The 19384-nt window shown below is 41.2% G+C and overlaps 1 protein-coding gene across 3 annotated transcripts in view; it reads left to right on the top strand.

The window, feature by feature from the left end:
* Positions 1 to 19384, top strand: part of GARNL3 (GTPase activating Rap/RanGAP domain like 3) — a 312374-nt gene that overhangs the window by 282299 nt on the left and 10691 nt on the right. For all 3 annotated transcript variants that reach the window (XM_089685234.1, XM_089685233.1, XM_089685232.1), the window contains 4 exons: positions 585 to 692; positions 1293 to 1411; positions 8378 to 8513; positions 17027 to 17236. In XM_089685234.1, the coding sequence (XP_089541360.1) occupies positions 585 to 692; positions 1293 to 1411; positions 8378 to 8513; positions 17027 to 17236 (573 nt within the window). The remainder of the gene's footprint in view (positions 1 to 584; positions 693 to 1292; positions 1412 to 8377; positions 8514 to 17026; positions 17237 to 19384) is intronic.

Here is a 19384-nt window from a genome sequence, read left to right as displayed (position 1 = left end):
CCCCACCCTAATTCACTGCAGTGCAATGAATGCACCTCTTTTACCCCAAGTGTTTGAAGCAGCTCACATAGTACACCAATTCTAATAGGTATTATTTTTTGTACTGATGTCTGCATCCTTGTTAGCTATTCAGTTCTCCATTACAATTGAGTATAGAGTGTCATGTTTGTTCAAAAACACCCTTCTGATATATACAGTCTTGCAATCCACTATTTCTCTCTTCTGCCTGTAGATATGACAGAGTTTGGTCATATTGCAGTATTTCTGGATCTTCAGCTGGCATCTAGTGCAATTTGTCATCTCTGTGTGGGAGGAGAAATGTGTATTTGTATTAAAGCAGATTCTCAGTGTGTAATTAACAGTGAGTACCCAAAACACAAGATGTCACAATAATCCTACTCAGTCAGTGATGGGGTGACACCACAGAACAATAATGGAGCATCTGTCGTCTCTCTGGTGATGTAACTGAAAAGAGCGTATGTGGAGGACAAGATAATTCCTCAGACACATTTATACATTCTATTATGTATATTTATACAGTAGAGATATGTATCGCACACTGATGTTACTTTCTCTCTTTTCAGACATCTGTTGCTACAAGAAAGTCACTCCGTTCAATGGAGGAACTCCACTCATCCAGCCGTCTGCGTCTGATTTCCATTTTAGCTGGAATCAGGTTCCCAATGCTGTTGGTGAGGCTACACTCACATATACTGCAAAAACTGTGGATCTGTGGGATATCTGTTGGCCATTTCAGTCACTTAGAGCCATTGTTTGAAGGCCTCTTTCTGCTTCTGCTTGTAAGACCCCACCTAAAGCCAGAGGTGTTGTTGTTGCTTGGCACTTGTTTTGGCACAGTGGATCTCATATTGTGAAAGCACACAGGTGAAATTTTTGGCAGAAGATATTTCAGTAGATTGGGGGAGAGGTGAGAGGAGTATAGCTATGTGATAGGGGAGTAATCAGGATGGTATAGGTAAGTTCATGGGAAGCGTCAGGACAGTATAGGTAGGATTATAGTGGTATGGGTCAAGGGAGTACAGGTAGATGGTGGGGAAAGCATCAAAAGAGTATGGATAGATGGTAGGGGAAGGTTCAGGTGGAAACAGGTGCAGAAAGGGATATGATCAGATGAGAACAGGTGGTGGAGGGGGGCAGGCTCAGGAGAGTACAAATGATAGACAGAATTACATTTTATATTTATGAATGTCTTGTTATGTTCTCTGTTGACTGTGAAGATCCGAGTAACCTAGACATCTCTAGACATAATCTGTCTTTTGTCTGTCCGATAGTATGCGCTTTCCCCTACATCCTGGCCTTCACTACTGACTCCATAGAGATCCGGCTCGTTGTGAATGGCAACTTGGTGCACACGGCAGTGGTTCCAGAGCTGCAGCTGGTGGCATCCCGGGTGAGCTGCGCTAGGGGAAATGGATGACGGGATGGGAGCTTGGTTACATTGCAGAATCCTGGCAGATGGGTGCGTGCGCAAAACAATAATTGATGGTGGGTGGGTGTGTAGGTAAAATAGGAACCACTGGTGGGTGGGTGCATAGGTAAAATAGGGACAATGTATGCCTAAGTAAAATATGGTTCATTGGCAAGTAGAGCATGTTTAACCAGTTGCAGACTCCTGCTAGACACACCCCAAAAAATGTCATCTTTGTACACAGGGCGTGTGTAACATGTCCAATCCTTCTGCCCTGCTGCCAGGACCTCCCCTATCCCAGTACTTGGCACTGTAGCTCTGATTAATCAAAGGGGCAGTGCACAGAGAAAGTCTGAACAGCTGGAGCTGTCAAATAAAAGCAGTCTGGTAATGTTTATCAACAACATTGCTCAAAAGAAACAATGTTTCATTTTGTATCTGTTTATCCATCTACAGATCAAAGGGGTGAACTTCGATCTGCAGATGAAGTCAGTTAAAGCAACCTGACCAGTAAAAAAAAGTTTTGTTTTCTTTAATTGAACGGTCCTCTGTTTAACCCCTTATTAACCCTTAGTTTACTCTAATCAACCCTAATTAACTCCTTATTCTCCTTCTCCATTCAATTAAGATTTTCCTGCTAGCTAGTTTCTATTTTATTAACTAATAATATGTAACCTTTTTTGTTTACTTTGTTTAATATTTTTACACCTTTAACATATATTTACAAATTTCACATTTAACCACTTCCCATCTGCCATGTAGCAGAAATACTGCTACAGGGCGGCACAAGTGCGCAAAATCACATGTATATATATGTGATTTTGCAGTTCTGGGTAGGGGGCTCGCGCCCTACCCATGCTGCCGTTCGCAGCCTCGGCTGTCAATCATTGGGTCCCGCCCAGGGATTACTCGCAGGTGCCTAGATTGTAAGCTCGAAAGAGCAGGGCCCTCGTACCCCTCGTGTATTGTTTTGTTACTGTATTGTTTCATGTTCTGTCCCCCACTATAATGTACAGCTCTGAACAAACCTTTCTGGCGCTATATAAATACTGTATAATAATAATAATAATTGCCGAGCATCTCCGGCCGGGGGGGGGGGGGAGAACTGTTTGTAAACAATGCAGTTCTCTGTTCTGTCAGTTCCTGCACACTGCTTTGCATTGTGCTTACAGTGAAGCACACACACAGGACACAATGTAAAATGGCACACAGTTAACCCTTTGATCATCCCACATTAACCCCTTCCTGCCCAGTGCCATTAGTACAGTGTCAATGCTTTTTATTAGCACTGATCACTGTATTGGTGTCACTGGGGATGTCAGTGACACCAAGTCAGTTCCCCCCAGTGTGAGAATGCCTGCCGCAGTCCCGCTATAAGTCGCTGATCGCTGTCATTACTAGTAAAAAGAAAAAAAATCCCAGTATATATACCGCCATTTGCAAACGCTATAACTTTCACATAAACCAATTAATTTACATGTATTGGGATTTTTTTTTAGCAAAGACATGTAGCAGAATACAATTTGGCCTAAATTTATGACGAAATTTGATTTTTAAAATTTTTTTACTGGACATGTTTAATAGCAAAAAGTCAAAAATATTTTTTTTTTTTCTCAAAATTGTCAGTTTTTTTTTATAGCTCAAAAAATAAAAACCATACGGGCGTAAAATACCACCAAAAGAAATCTCTATTTGTGGGAAAAAAACATGTAAATTTAATTTGGGCGCAGCATTGCATGACCGCACAATTGTTAGTTAAAGTAAGGCAGCGCCGTAATGTAGAAAACAGCCTGGTCAGGAAGGGGGGTGAATCCTCTGGAGGGCAAGTGGTTAAAAAAGCGCAAAAATTAAAAAAAAAAAAATTTTTATTTCATTTGTAAATAACTTTGCAATGCTTCGTACCAGATGCAGAATTTTAGTTAAAATTTTAAACAGGACAAATTACAGAATAAAATGTGCACTTATTTTGCGCAGTAACACTATTTATTTTTAAACTAACACTGCTCAAAAAGAGATAAAGTGTGTTTTGTTATGTTTTATTATGTTTAATTGTTTAAGGGTTGCAAAAAAAAATCATTGTTGGAAGACAGTATTCACAAAAAGCCTTGTTTGTCCTTAAAAGAACAATACATATATGATTTTTTTTATCTTAAATAATCACAAAGTTTTTGCAGAATAAACAGGGCCATAGCAGAAATGTAAAAATTGCTCTGGTCCATAGGGGGTGAGCAGGTGTGAGAGGCAAAGTGGTTAAAAACAAGGACAGATGTTGGGTGGGTGCCTTGGTTAAATGGGGACCAGCAGCTGGTGGGTGTGCGCATATTTGGCACTTCCAGTAGGTGGCTAAATCAAATATACAGGTGAAACTCGAAATATTTGAATATCGTGCAAAAGTTCATTTATTTCAGTAATGCAACTTAAAAGGTGAAACTAATATATCAGATAGACTCATTACATGCAAAGCAAGATAGTTCAAGCCGTGATTTGTCATAATTGTGATGATTATGGCTTACAGCTCATGAAAACCCCAAATCCACAATCTCAGAAAATTAGAATATTGTGAAAAGGTGCAATATTCTGGGCTCAAAGTGTCCCACTCTAATCAGTTAATTAAGCCATAACACCTGCAAAGGGTTCCTGAGCCTTTAAATGGTCTCTCAGTCTGGTTCAGTAGGAATCACAATCATGGGAAACACTGCTGACCTGACAGTTGTGCATAAAACCATCATTGACACCCTCCATAAGGAGGGAAAGCCTCAAAAGGTAATTGCAAAAGAAGTTGGATGTTCCCAAAGTGCTGTATCAAAGCACATTAATAGAAAGTTATGTGGAAGGGAAAAGTGTGGAAGAAAAAGGTGCACAAGCAGCAGGGATGACCGCAGCCTGGAGAGGATTGTCGGGAAAAGGCAATTCAAAAGTGTTTAGGACTTTCACAAGGAGTGGACTGAGGCTGGAGTCAGTGCATCAAGAACCACCACACACAGACGGATCCTGGACATGGGCTTCAAATGTCGTATTCCTCTTGTCAAGCCGCTCCTGAACAACAAACAATGTCAGAAGCGTCTTACCTGGGCTAAAGAAAAACAGACCTGGTCTGTTGCTCAGTGGTCCAAAGTCCTCTTTTCTGATGAGAGAAACCAAGGACCCAGAGTGTGGAGGAAGAATGAAGAGGCACACACTGCAAGATGCTTGAAGTCCAGTGTGAAGTTTCCACAGTCTGTGTTGATTTGGGGAGCCATGTCATCTGCTGGTGTTGGTCCACTGTGCTTCATTAAGTCCAGGGTCAACGCAGCCATCTACCAGGAGATTTTGGAGCACTTCATGCTTACTTCCACAGACGAGCTTTATGGGGATGCTGAATTCATTTTCCAGCCGGACTTGGCACCTGCCCACACTGCCAAAAGCACCAAAACCTTCTTCAATGACCGTGGGATTACTGTGCTTGATTGGCCAGCAAACTCGCCTGACCTGAACCCCATAAAGAATCTATGGGGCATTGCCAAGAGAAAGATGAGAGACATGAGACTGAACAACGCAGAAGAGCTGAAGGCCGCTATTGAAGCATCCTGGTCTTCCATAACACCTCAGCAGTGCCACAGGCTGATAGCTTCCATGCCACGCTGCATTGAGGCAGTAATTGCTGCAAAAGGGGCCCAAACCAAGTACTGAGTACATATGCATGCTTATACATTTCAGAGGTCCGATATTGTTCTACAGTTGTGTTCAAAATAATAGCAGTCAGACATCACTAACCTGATCATTCACTGTTTTTGGTAGAAATTATATTTCTACATGGCAAATAATTTACTAGCAGGTGTAGTAGGGTAATAGAAATCCAACAGACCCAACAGTCATGACATGCATGCTGCTGATTCTGTGTAATTGAATCACTACTTGAAAGGGACATGTTCAAAATAATAGCAGTGTGGAGTTCTATTAGTGAGGTCATTCATTCTTTGAAAACAGGTGGCAATTATTGCCCTTATTTAAGGAAGGAAGGCAGCAAATGTTGTACATGCTGGTTACAGTGCATTTCTCTCTGAAATGCTGAGGAAAATGGGTCGTTCCAGACATTGTTCAGAAGAACAGCGTACCTTGATTAAAAAGTTGATTGGAGAGGGGAAAACACATAAAGTGCAGAAAATGATATGCTGCTCAGCTAAAATTATCGCAAATGCTTTAAAATGGCAACCAAAACCTGAAAGACGCGGAAGAAAGCGAAAAACTACCAAAGGACTCAGCCAACAATCAGCTCCAGGAAGATCAAAGAAGGTCTAAAGTTACCTGTGAGTACTGTTACAATTAGAATACGCCTATGTGAAGCCAAGCTATCTGCAAGAAGCCCCCGCAAAGTCCCACTGTTGAAAAAAAGACATGGGCTGAAGAGGTTACAATTTGCCAAAGAGCACATTGACTGGGCTAAAGAGAAATGGCGCAACATGTTGTGGACTGATGAAAGTAAGATTGTTCTTTTTGGGTCTAGTGGCTGGAGACAGTTTATCAGACGACCCCCAAACACTGAATTCAAGCCACAGTACACTGTGAAGACAGTGAAGCATGGTTGCACAAGCATCATGATATTGGGATGTTTCTCATACTACGGTGTTGGGCCTATTTATCGCATACCAGGGATCATGGATCAGTTTGAATACCTCAGAATACTTGAAGAGGTCATGCTGCCTTATGCTGAAGAGGAAATGCCCTTGAAATGGGTGTTCCAACAAGACAACTACCCCAAACACACCAGTAAACGTGCAACATCTTGGTTCCAGACCAACAAGATTGACGTTATGGAGTGGCCAGCCCAATCCCCGGATCTTAATCCAATAGAAAACTTGTGGGGTGACATCAAAAATGCAGTTTCTGAGGCAAAACCAAGAAATAGAGAAGAACTGTGGAATGTAGTCCAATCATCCTGGGCTGGAATACCTGTTCACAGGTGCCAGAAGTTGGTTGACTCCATGCAACACAGATGTACAGCAGTTCTCAGAAACAGTGCTTATACAACAAAATATTAATTAAGTGATTCAAAGGAAAGCAAAATCTACAAACATTTTTCAGTTTATATAGTGAATGTTTGAGTTTGTAAAGAAGAATACAAACACTGCTAGTCTAATATTCACTTTTCTTAAATTTTTTAGAGGAACAACACAAATTTGATATATTTTTCTTCATGTTTTGATTTGGAATAGAATGTGTAGTGTTCCCAATGCATTTGTGTGTATTGAAATAAAAGCTATTAGAAGGATTTTGAGCTTTATTCACTTTTTTCAACACACTGCTATTATTTTGAACACAACTGTATGTACAATCCTTGTTTTATTGATTGCAGGTAATAATCTAATTCTCTGAGATTGTGGATTTGGGGTTTTCATGAGCTTTAAGCCATAATCATCACAATGATGACAAATCACGGCTTGAACTATCTTGCTTTGCATGTAATGTGTCTATCTCATATATTAGTTTCACCTTTTAAGTTGCATTACTGAAATAAATGAACTTTTGCACGATATTCTAATTTTTTGAGTTTCACCTGTGTTGTATTAAACCCCCTTATGGGACTTTTTAGGCATTCAATGGCACAACTTATGATAAAAAAAAATCTCATGTACATTTTATTTATAGAATTTTATAAAAAGATGAAACGCTATCTTTTTAAAACACTTATGATAAAAAATCTCATGTACATTTTATTCATAGAATTGTTTTAAAAAGATAGCGTTTCATCTTTTTATAAAATTCTATAAATAAAATGTGCATGAGATTTTTTTTTATCATAAGTTGTGCCATTGAATGCCTAAAAAGTCCCATAAGGAGGTTTAATACAATATATTTGATTCAGCAAATAAGGACATGGCATATGCTGGAGTGCACGCACAAAACTTTCAGTAGGTGGCTAAAACTGATCACTGTGTGGGTAACAGGTTGCAGTTAAAGTTTGGATGTTTTGCAGAAATTCCTCTATTAATTAACAATATTAATTATTTATTGATTTATAAATCATGTACAATTTCAGCAGTAATTAAGGCAAAAAATGGCATGGAAGCAGGCATTCCATGTCTGTGAGGCCTCCGGCACAGGGCTTGTGTGTTTCATGAAGAAGACAGCACTGGTTAAGGGTTTAGTATTATAGCATTGGGGCACTGTGTTCAATATACTCCAGGAACACTTTCTGCAATGAGTTTTAATGGTGGTTAGGGTCTTCCTACAAGCCACATTAGGTTGCAAGAGCTTTCAGGGAAAGGATAAGTGTAAATGTTATCTGAAGAGTTCAGGAAGTGTTGGTTGATGCTTTACCATTGTGTCAGTGGGAAGTGTGCTGCCTGTGAATGTTAATATTCAGTCCCGAATGTGATAAAAACTGAATGTTTTCCTCCTTGCCTGCGCTATTCAGACATGTGTGTCCACAGGTAATTCTGCTCTGCTCACTGTGTTGGCGCTGATGAAAGCCTGTACCAAGAGAAACAGGGAGGCTGACACTATCAACTTCTTCTTTGGAAAATGCTAGTTTCCTGACTGTCATACTAATCAAAAGGCTTCAATACTTTAAGTCACTGAGGTACAACAAGTATAGAGATCAGGAGTTATGAGTGCACTGTTTTCAGAAAGTATTGATGCGAGAGACAGCCAGACAGCTAGCATTTTTTTGAAGGAGGACAGCAGTGACAGCTTCTGAAATTGTCTTAGCACAGGTTTCTTGCTGCTTCAGTGTTGTCTCCCCACCTCCCTGAAGTGAACTTGTGCTCTAAAATCATGAAATGTCACCCCGCTCTGTGGACCATGGAGTGCAGTACCCTGTAGCAACCAAGCACCTTTCATTGTTTTAATTGGTTGCTATGGTTTTCACCATGTCACTGGACTATCGCATTAAGGAATCTCAGTGTCCCCCTTCACAATGTCTTCTATAGAAACAGAAGTAACAAGTGTGTCTGTGTCTTCTCTCTCCAGTCAGATATCTATTTTAAGGCCTCAGCAGCAGTGAGCACCTCGTCAAATAGCAGCTCGAAGGACACAAGTTCGCACAGCTCGCCACAGACCCCGACCGGCTATGAACTGCCAGTTTTCCCTTCTTCACCAGCAGAAGGTAAACAATTGTATTCCCACTCTGTTCTGTGTGAAGAATACACAGATCTTTTATTTACCATCACGTTTTCATCTGACCCAGATGGCCACAGAAAAAAGGGAATTGTGAGTTAAAATAACCCCCCTCCAGAACCTTAGCACATCTGAACACTGCATTCTGGGAACATTGTCTTGTATGTCTATTATTTCAATGACCCTATATTTTTTAGCAGGACATCTTGTTAACTGATTTTTAATTGTGTGACAACATAATCTTCTAAACAATGAATGTTCTTTAAACCCCTATTAATAAAAACTAATAGAAAGTGAAAAGGGGACTTTTGACTTACCTGCAAGTTGAAATACAGTAAAGGACAAAGGACTGTAGCCATAGACCATGGGTTATATGCAGGCTACCTTCAGGTGACTGGACACTGGCAAAGGTTGGCAAAGAGCAGCCACTGCATGAGAGTGGATCATGGAAGGTTTTTTACCATAATGAAGAGAATGCATTAAGACAAAAAATCCCTTATGCCTTTAGAACCACTTTAAATCACCTTGTGATCAAAGTTTGCATCAGCTGAGGTCTGAACATCTACCTGGTAAGGCCTAGAGAAGGTGTGAACAGAGGACCAGGTGGCAACCTTGCAGATCTGAGGTGCAAATGCTTGATGCTGGAAAACACAAGACGCCAACAGATCTAGTGGAATGAGCTCTAATATGCAAAGAAGGAACACTGTCCCTAAGGGCATAAGCTCTGAAATATGTTCTCTAAATCACAAGATGGAGCAGAAGGCAGGATGTGCTCTACAAGAGCCTGTAAGGAGGACAAAAATGGACTATGTTTTGTGAATAGAAGCTGTAACTTCTAGGTAGACCCTGACAGCATCTAAGCAGTGCAGGGAAATTTCTTTGGCATGTTGTGGAGCAGGACAGAGGGAGGGCAAGATAATATCTTCATTAAGGTGGAAAGAAGAAACCGTATTAGCATGAGCAACTTCCTGAAGAACAGTCTTGATTAAGGACTGTGAAGCAAGAGGTTTCTGGAAAAGAATGGATAAGCTAGAAACCTGTCCCTTGAGGTTACTTGGGGCTAGATGTTGCTTAAGAGCAGATTGACAAAGTCCAGACAAAGTGACCCTTCCAATTGCAATGGTAGATTATGAAGGATGTAGAGTTCCATGCTCTTAGTAATGAGTGGGGATGACTGAGTAAGATTTACCCCTATCTTTCAGGGCCTAGGTTTTAAAAACCTTGCAGGTAAAACATCAACTGAGAAGCAAGGTGGAATAGGGGACCTTGTGCCAGTAAACCTGGCCTGTTTAGAGTAGACCAAGGAGTCTGAGTATGTCTGTGTACCATGTCCTTCTGGGCCAATTTGGAGCGATTGGAATCACAAGAACTCTTTCCACTTTTATCTTTTGCAGCAGGCGTAGGAAAATCTTTACCAGAGGGAAGGCATAGATCAGCTTGATTGGAGTCTCAAGCTTCACCAGGGCATCTTCTGTGAAGGCTAGGGAACTGCTGGTCCTGCTTACAAATCTGTGCAGTTTGTTGTTGAACCTGGAAACCAGGATGTCCACATTTGGTTTCCCCCACTTCTGACAGAGATTGTGTAAGATCTCAGGCTGCAGAAACCATTTCCCCCAGTCTATGCATTGAACTGGAATGTGAATTTCTACCAAGGAGAAGATAACATTTGTTTCTTTTAGAGCAGTTTGACTTCTGGTTCCACCCTCATGATCTATGTAGGACACTGTGGCATTGTCTGATTGTACCCTGACTGGGTGACCTTGCAGAGGGCGCTGTCCAGTGTTGTAGAGATAGTCTGGTGGTTCTCAGTTCCAGAATGTTGATGGGGGGTTTCCGTTATGTTGAATACCAGGTCCTCTGAAAAGTTAGAAAGTTGTAATTTCCCCCCAGACCAGTAAGGCTGGCATCTGTTGCCACCACTCACGTCATGGGAAGCAATAACTTTCCTGACTTAGGTGCAGAGTTGGAAATTCACCACACCAGGGAGGGAAATGGTCTGGCTTGATAGATACACAGGATGGACTAAAGAGTGGATTTGTTTGTTCCACTAGGTTAGAATGTTAGTTGAAATGTCCTGGAGTGAAACTGGGCAAAAGGGACTGCCTCGAAGGAGGCTTAGAACCCTCATGCAGAACAAAGGGGTGCCTTTTGAACCTCAGGGTCTGCATGTGGGAACTTAAGGAGGTAGTCTTTTCTGAGTTGGGCTGTGTCCAAGATTAGACTCAGGTACTCCAGATGGAGGGCTAGGGAGCAGACTTTGGAAAGTCAATTAACTGGCCAAAGGTTTGAAAGAACTGAATAGTCCTTCAGATGCTGGCTTACAGTGTCAAGATGGAAGTGTCCTTCAGTAAAGCAAAAGGTCATCCAGATATCTTTTGACATGGTTGTTTTGGATCCACAGAAGATCAAGAAGCAGAGCAAGCACGTTTGTGAACACTTGGGGTGCAGAGGAGAGCATGAACAGTAGTGCTACAAATTGGAAGTGCTGGTCTCCCTTAGCAAAGCACGGAAAGCTTTGTGGAAGAAAGATGAGGAAATCTAGATAAGCATCATATATGTCCACTGATGCCTGAAATTTCACTTGTGTGAGAGAAGCAACAATAGATCTGATTCTGGAACTTTGGTACACAAAAAATCTGTTCAAATCTTTCCAATATTGTGGCAAATGCACCTATTTGGTTATAGGACTGTAAATATGTTTGAATTAAAACCCTTCAAACCTTTCCTTTGAAGGAACTGGTACAATCACCCCTTGTGACTGAAGTTGTCGCAATGTGGCCAGTAAGTCTGCCTGTTTTTTTTACCTGAGGTAGGAAGTGAGGAGAAGGCAGAGATATAAATTCTGCTTTGTACCCCTTTTAAAACAACAGGTTGGACCCAGAGGTCCAGCATACTGAAGATGCAAACCGTTGCAAATGTTTTTAAACATTCTCCCACTCCTAAGAGTGGGCGTGCCCTTCATTGTGAGGGCTTCTTTTAGATAAACTCAGTGTGTTTAGAGAGCAAGGGTTTACGACAAAGGTATTTGGCAAGCCTTGGTTTTAAGGTTGATGCCTACGTAGAGCGAATTCTCTTAGAGAATAGGAGACTTAGGCTTTTACTTATGGAAGGAGTGCCTTTCCCTTAGTGACTTCCTTAATGAATTTGTCAAAGGATTCCTGAAATAGGAGTAACTGTCAAAACGCAGGCATATAAAGCATTTCTTACAAGCAGGGTCAACAGACCAAGCTTTTAACCACAAAATTGTGTGCACCTGCAGAGAGATAAGAGGCATTCCAGAGACATGGATGTCCTGGGTCTGAAGAAGAGAAAGAATGGGTGATTTACATACAATATAGTGTCCACACAAAATGGTAAGGCTGAGGGCATCAGGTGCAATTGTCCTTAGAATTGTTCTTAGAACAAGGTCGTCAAAGACAGGCTCATGTTCTCCATTCATCTGTCTTGTTCAGTTTGCAATAGTTTGGCAATTAGACAGGATGGCAAAAGCCAGCTGCAGAGCAGGACCTGCAAGGGAAAAGGAGGCCTTTAATGGTTTTGTCCATAGGCATTTAGAGCCCCCTTTTAAAGGAGGGAACATCCTTAAAGGAACTGTAAGGTGTTTATTAAGGATTGCAATTGCAGGATCTACTACCTACCAATTTCTTCTTAACCAGTTCAGCTCTTTGGACATACTATGTACGTCAAAGAATGAAAGCTTAAGCACAACCTGATGGTTGTAATAGCAGCCATCTGCTTGTGCACCATTTCTTCACCTGGCTTCTAGCTGTAAATCCCAGATGTAAAGTGAAGGTGGCTGTACAGCCACTGATCACTTTCACAGTGCAAGTGCATGCCATCTCCCCCCATCCCTGCTGGAGCCTGCCCAACCTCCTCTCTGTGTGTGGTGTCTGAGCTCTCCCGCACTTACCAGGAGCCCAGGACCATATCAGTAAGCTTCAGTATGGAGGTTGGGAGGAGAACAAAGAACGTCAGGTTTTTGGGTTCAGAGCCATTATTATCTGGCTGTATCAGCTAGAGAAGCATGTAACTGAGCATATCTCTGCTTGATTTCATGCTGTGGAGGGCAGCAGAGAGATTGGGGTCAGACCCCCAATGTCTCCATGAAGAGTACCTGTGACCTGTCCAATGCTATCACATGGGAGTTTGTTAACCACTTGTGATAGCAATAAAGTAAAAAAAGAAAAAGTAGAAAAAATATATATTTATACTGTGTGTGTATATCTATATACCGTATTTTCCGGTGTATAAGGCGACTGGGTGTATAAGACGACCCCCTAATTTTACAGTTAAAACATAGGTTTTGGGCTATAGTTGTTGTATAAGACTACTCCCCTTCTAAGGCAACACCATTTAAAAACATCAGATTTTTAAATTGAAATGGTTATGACTTTCCGGTACTTAAAATCCTTCAAAATCCTTATGTTCATCCTCTGACATCATAAGTTCATGAATGACATCTTGTGATACATTTGTAAGACAGTCATCATATGGATCAAATTCCAAATCAGATGGTTACCGCTGGATGTGTGGTAATACGGTAGCTTCGGCTACATACAGTATACAGTATATATACAGCCCGCTGGATGTGCAGTAATGTACGTACAGTATACCACGCTGAGCCAAGCTGGCTCAAAACAAATGTCCCTATGAAAGATTAATCTGTCAGCCCGCTGGATGTGCAGTAATGTACATACAGTATACCATGCTGAGCCAAGCTGGCTCAAAACAAATGTCCCTATGAAAGATTAATCTGTCAGCCCGCTGGATGTGCGGTATATACAGTATACTGTGCCAAGCTGTTTCAAAACATACCGGTACTTCCCTACGGTAATCAGACCGCTGGATGTGTGTATGTACAGTAGCTGAGGCTACATACAGTATACGCTGGGCCAATCACGGCAAGCAATGTATATTACTAATGAATACAAAGCCTGCTCGGATTGGCTGAGGTTGTGACATCATCAGCCCACCTCTCTGACTCAGCCAATCCGAGCAGGCTTTGTGTTAATTAGTACAATACATCATTCGCCGTGATTGGCCCAGTGTATACTGTATGTAGATGCAGCTACCGTACATAGATGCATCCAGTGGGCTGATTACAGTAGGGACGTACCGGTACGTTTTGAAACCGCTTGGCTCAGTGCAGTATACTGTATATACCGCACATCCAGCGGGCTGACAGATTAATCTGTCATAGATGGGCACACCCTGGACACTTGTTTCCATTGGCGGGTGTGTGCAGGGCAGCAGGGGTTAGGTTTTAATTTTGTGTGAGTGTATGTATGTATGTATGTATGTGTGTGTGTATGTATATATATATATATATATATATATATATATATATATATATATATATATATATATATATATATACACACACACACACACACACACACACACACACACACACACACACACACACACACACACACACACACACACACACACACACACAGTATTTTCTGGCGTATAAGACTACTTTTTATACTTAAAAATATACCCCAAAAATTGGGGGTCGTCTTATACGTGGGGTATAAAATGTTAACCTTGAGTTTGTTTGGGTCAAGCTGGCTGGATGTGTGGTAATACTGTACATACAGTATACCGCGCTGTTTTGTTTTGAGCCAGCTTGGCTCAGCGCAGTATACTGTATGTACAGTATTACCACACATCCAGCCAGCTTGACCCAAACAAACTCAAGGTTAACATTTTATACCCCGCGTATAAGACGACCCCCAATTTTTGGGGTACACACACTTACTTAAAACCTAACCCCTGCTACCCTGCACACACCCGCCAATGGAAACAAGTGTCCAGGGTGTGCCCATGTATGTAAAACGCTATCTCACCACAAATGTGAGGTATTGCCATGAAGGTTGGAATGAGAGCAATAATTCTAGCACCAGAGCTCACAGTTTACTCTAAACTGTAAAGCCTTTTACAGTGTTGCCTATGGACATTTTAGGGTAACCGTTTTTCACGATATCATGGCCACACATAATTTTAACACTTGACATGTTTGGTAACTACAGTATTTACTCAAATCAACCTTACCTTTGATATTTAACTTTAAAAAAATATATAATGCTCTGGAGGTTTTCAAATTTTTACATGTGTGCAAAACAAATTGCAATAATGCCAAAGTTATTAAATTTATTTTCCACAGAATACATTTCAGTAAAAAGCTTGAGAGGCTTAAATATCTTTTCAGTTTTAGGCCAATCTTCATATAATATACAATCAATTTATGTGGAGATTGGAAAAAACTTTGATTTTGCCAGCCTCTTAGTGCCCACAGTAGGTTGTTTGGCCTGTGGAGACTCAGGTGCTTCTAGTACAAGGCTATTTCACACTGTGTCAGTCAGTGGGTCTACACTGGAGAGGAACTGGTGAGAAGTGATAGTTTGTGTTTCATAAATTGCAGGAGTTGAAAAATCCTCTGCAGCTTTTGCTACCATATGTGTGTCCCCACCACTTTCCTCCATTGCATCCTCAAACTGGAGAGAAGCTCCATCTCTGATTCATGAAGAGTCAGGGGGGAGGTGTAGCATTTTTGGTCGCTGGAACCAAAGGTTCTAGGAATGATTAACATTTTTGGGAGAAATAATGGACGATAAATCTGCTTTTGTTAGGCTGTATTAAGTGTGCCTCTGTCACAATAGGACATTGCTTCAGGATAAGGGAAAAGCTATCACCCTGAGTGGTGTTTTGAGTTTCCTGTAGGCCATCAGCAGATCACTTGTTGTTCTGCCATTTTGTCCTAGTTCCCTTGCTGTTGTGATCCACCATTGCTAGTGACGGGTCCCCAGCGGGGTACTCACAGAGTGAATGTGAAAGGAATGAAGTTTTTCATATCCAGAATAGGAGCTGCTATAGCTCATGTACGGACTATTTTCAGTGGCTGTGCCTCTGTAGTGAGAGGTGGGAGTGTGTCGGCTAGGAGGTGTGTTGCAACTATGTCACTATCCTGACATAAGGTGTGAATGGGAAATGACCACCAAAATGTAATTGGAAATACTTATGGCACCAAGGGCGACAGACACAAATTTAATGGAAATAACTCCCATTCTTACGCCTATGCAACCGCTTGTGTGCTAAGTACTATGATTTTTGTATAGCCATGAATGGCCTAAATTTCAGGGGAACTCTGTTTTTCCTTGTCCATGTTAATGGACCCATTCGCAGTCCAGGCTTCTCCTGTCATGTTAGGCATACCCCTGAAGGGGTCTTTAAGGTCTGGGAACCGTAGAGGTGGACCTGCAAAGCTTCCTGCAGCTTACTATTCCTTACAACAATGTACCAAGGTGAGTGCCGATCTAGTGCACAAAGCAAACATTACAGGCCAGCCCCACACAGTGGGGTCTGAGTACAGTCCCCAAGGTAAACATTGAGGGCTACCAATCCAAAAACTGCTACATAGACCTGGGCAATAAGCAGGGAATATTTGGCTGAAGTATCTGAAGAAAAAATGGTTGGAAAAAAAAAAACTTCTCCAAAGGAGAAGTGGTGCAACACCTAAGGACATTAGAAAAAGACTCGAATCTCATGTAATGAGGGGCTATATGAGCATGCTCTGCAGATGGCCCTAGCAATGTTCTTTGCCAGTGTCCAATAACCTGGAGGCAGCCTTCAATTAACATAGTCTATGACTACAGCTCATTGTCGTGTACTGTACAATTAAGATAATATATTTTATTGCGTACAGTTTAGGTAGCACTACCATTAAGGGAGGATTCATAGCAATCTGATGTTACATATTGGCTCCAGTCATAAAGATCATTCCCTGTTTACGTCTGTAAATGTCACAGGTCAGTGGAGAGGTCGTCAGGAATTAAATCTTGTCTCTTCTCATTTGAAGAAATGGCTTTTTTTCTGCACTGCAGACCCACAGGATCACCATAAACATCATCATCCACATTTATAAAAATCAACCCATGGCCACCCATTGGATATGGAAAATATTCATGGTGTAGTTCAGTGACACGGATGAGGAACTCATTTTATGTACAGAAATGTGTTCGCTGAGTCCTGTGCTCTCTATACAACAATAGTAACATTCATTAATACTCTCTAGTAGTTAGACAATTTCTTCCACTTGATAAACCAATACTGTAGAGAGAGCAGAAATATACAGATTGGGGGGTTCTGCACACTCCACATCATGGCTGTGTCTGGAAGATATTGTCAATTCTGAATCCAGACAAGGAAATAAGTTCAGCTGGGATATTAATTTATATAATTAAAATAAAATTCAACCACTGGTTTATTTTGTTTATTGGGGGGAAAATAGAGCAGGTAGTATGAGCATATCAGGATGAACTCACTCTGCTATGCTTCTCCTCTTGCTGTTGCCTGTCAGGAGACTGGTAATATGAATGGTAGAAACAGGTAGAGCAGCACAAGTAGGAAATCAAAGAGGGAACCCAAGGGGCAGATATAGGGATAGAAAGCATTTTTCCATCACATGATGAGAGAAATAAATATTGCCATTTGTTTCAGGGGATATCCAGTACAGAAACATCTACAAGATCCCACTCAGTAATTTAGTGGGAAGAAGCATCGAGCGTCCTCTGAAGTCCCCGATGGTCCATAAGGTCATCACGACCCCAACGTCCAGTGGTATCGCTTGCATACCTGTCACCCACTCCCTGTCACTGTCCCGCATGGAGATAAAGGAGATTGCATGCCGGACAAGGAAGGAATTACTGGGTAATAATCTATAAAATGCACTTTAAGCTCTTTATTCCAATAAACTTGTTTCCAAAATGTTTTGAAAAATTTGTGCAGACTCCACAGCAAATGGACAGAGAATTTCAGTCAGTATAAACACACAATTTGATTTTTCAGATCATAAATGACAATACAGTGATGATCTAATCATCCATAATTGGTGCAAGACTTGTTTGGCCATGTATGTTTTGTAGGAAATGAGCAAAATGCAACAATCATCTCTCAGCCTTTCTCCATAGCTTCTGCAACAGATATCACTGCCTTCCAATGTTGTAGAAAGGTTGACCATATCTGGTTGATTATGCCACCACTGTCATTGCCCCTTCCCTTATATACCTGAAAGCTTAGGAAACGATGTCTGGGGGACCCCTTATTGTTAAAGGTGGCTTCCAGATCCTGGTAAACCCCCCACCCACAGCCCCTCCACAAACATTGGCCAGGGTTGTAGGGAAGATGCCCTTGTCCTCATCAACATGAGAACAAGGTGCTTTGCCAGGGAGGTACCTCTCCCTTCCATGCTGAGGTTCTGTGGCCTGGTATAGTTCAGGGGTGGGAGGCACACACAGTGTAGTGGATTGTGATAGACAGTCCACGTTTTATTAGATGATCAGTAAAATGACAATTTTATAGTCTTGCTACTTTCTGCATCTTGCGCTTTAAAATTCCTTACCCTCTTAAGTAAACAATCAGATATAGATTGACAGAACAATGATGATAATTAAGATGGCGCCTTCATCCGGAGTCTCACCCTAGGTGACTCATTAGGAGAAAAGTATCTTTTAATGTAAACAACCCCCATAAAAGGGAATGAGTCTCTTTGGGGACAATGATTGGAAGATATCAACACGGATGGAAGAACACACAGAAACCCAGTGGACTTTTCACCCAATCAATGTATATGCTTTGCCTGCATCATAAGCCCTATAAATGATACTGTTAGTTCCTCAATAAAACAGAATTTTTAGGAAGTTGACAAACTGCAACAGTGTCAGTGTTTTGCTTCCACGTGCACGTAATTCTATATTAATTTGGCTCACTGGTAGATCACGGTAAATGGTCTGTAAGTGACCGAGTCCAAAAGAGCAGCCCCTCATTCCTTTTTTATGGACAGTCAGGCTGCATGCTTGGATTTAGGATGTGGTATGGATTTCCTGGGGGACTTCATACATTTTTTTTTTTTATTAGGAACCCCCTCAAAATCTATATCAGACTAAAAAGGGTCTGTTGTGCATTTTGGGTGTGACGCTGTGCAGTTTTTTTTTTTCTCATTCTTGCTACAGCAAGATTAAGGGTATGGTATGGACTTCCTGGGGGACACTTTTTTTCTGCATTAGGATCCCCCTTAAAATCCATATCAGACTAAAAAGGGTCTGGTGTGTATTTTGGGTGTGGCTCTATTCACATTGTGTTCTTGCTGTAGGATGTGCTAAAGGCAAAAGTGACATATACACAGAAAATAAAGTGATGTAGAAAAATGGCAACCATCTTGATTTATAACTAGCTTTTACAGCACATCACAGTACAAAGAAATAGAAAAAAAACCCCAAAATGAAACTGTTTAAGAAGTTGCATTAAAAATAGATGTTTTTATTGCACAACATTTGCACATATATGTGGAAGCCATACTGCCTCCTCAAGACTCCTCTGTAAAGTGCATTCCTAACTTAATATTTGAGTCTCCATATTGGAGCACATAGAGCAATTGATTAATTAGGGGGAGGTATGCCTGGAGGCACCTTGTTCCTCCTTTAAGGTGCTTGACACACGATAAGCCCAGCGGCAGCTGAAGGCGCTCAATGTGTCCCCACACCAATTCCATTACGCACGCTATACAAAAATGGCAACCACCCCAATTTACTAATTTAAAATTATTTTTTTCAGATAAGGGGTTGGTATGTATTTTGGGAGACCTTTGGGGTCTGTGTGCTGTTTTTTTCTTTTAAAAAAATCACTTTTAAGAAAGAAGCCAGGATGGAAATGTCATTTGCTGGCAATTTGCAACTTTTTTCTTTGTATATGTCAGTGCTTTAAAAAAAAAAAAAAAAAAATCACTGCTCCCACACCAAATGGAATTATTTATTTATTTTTTTTTTGCATTGATGCATGTTCTCTAGCGCAGCGCCCACC

The sequence above is a fragment of the Staurois parvus genome, unplaced genomic scaffold (genome assembly GCF_062004578.1).
Source record: "Staurois parvus isolate SC_StPar_1 unplaced genomic scaffold, SC_StPar_1.0 ptg000365l, whole genome shotgun sequence".
NCBI classification, from domain to species: Eukaryota; Metazoa; Chordata; class Amphibia; order Anura; family Ranidae; genus Staurois; species Staurois parvus.
This window is presented reverse-complemented; position numbering and strand designations above follow the sequence as displayed.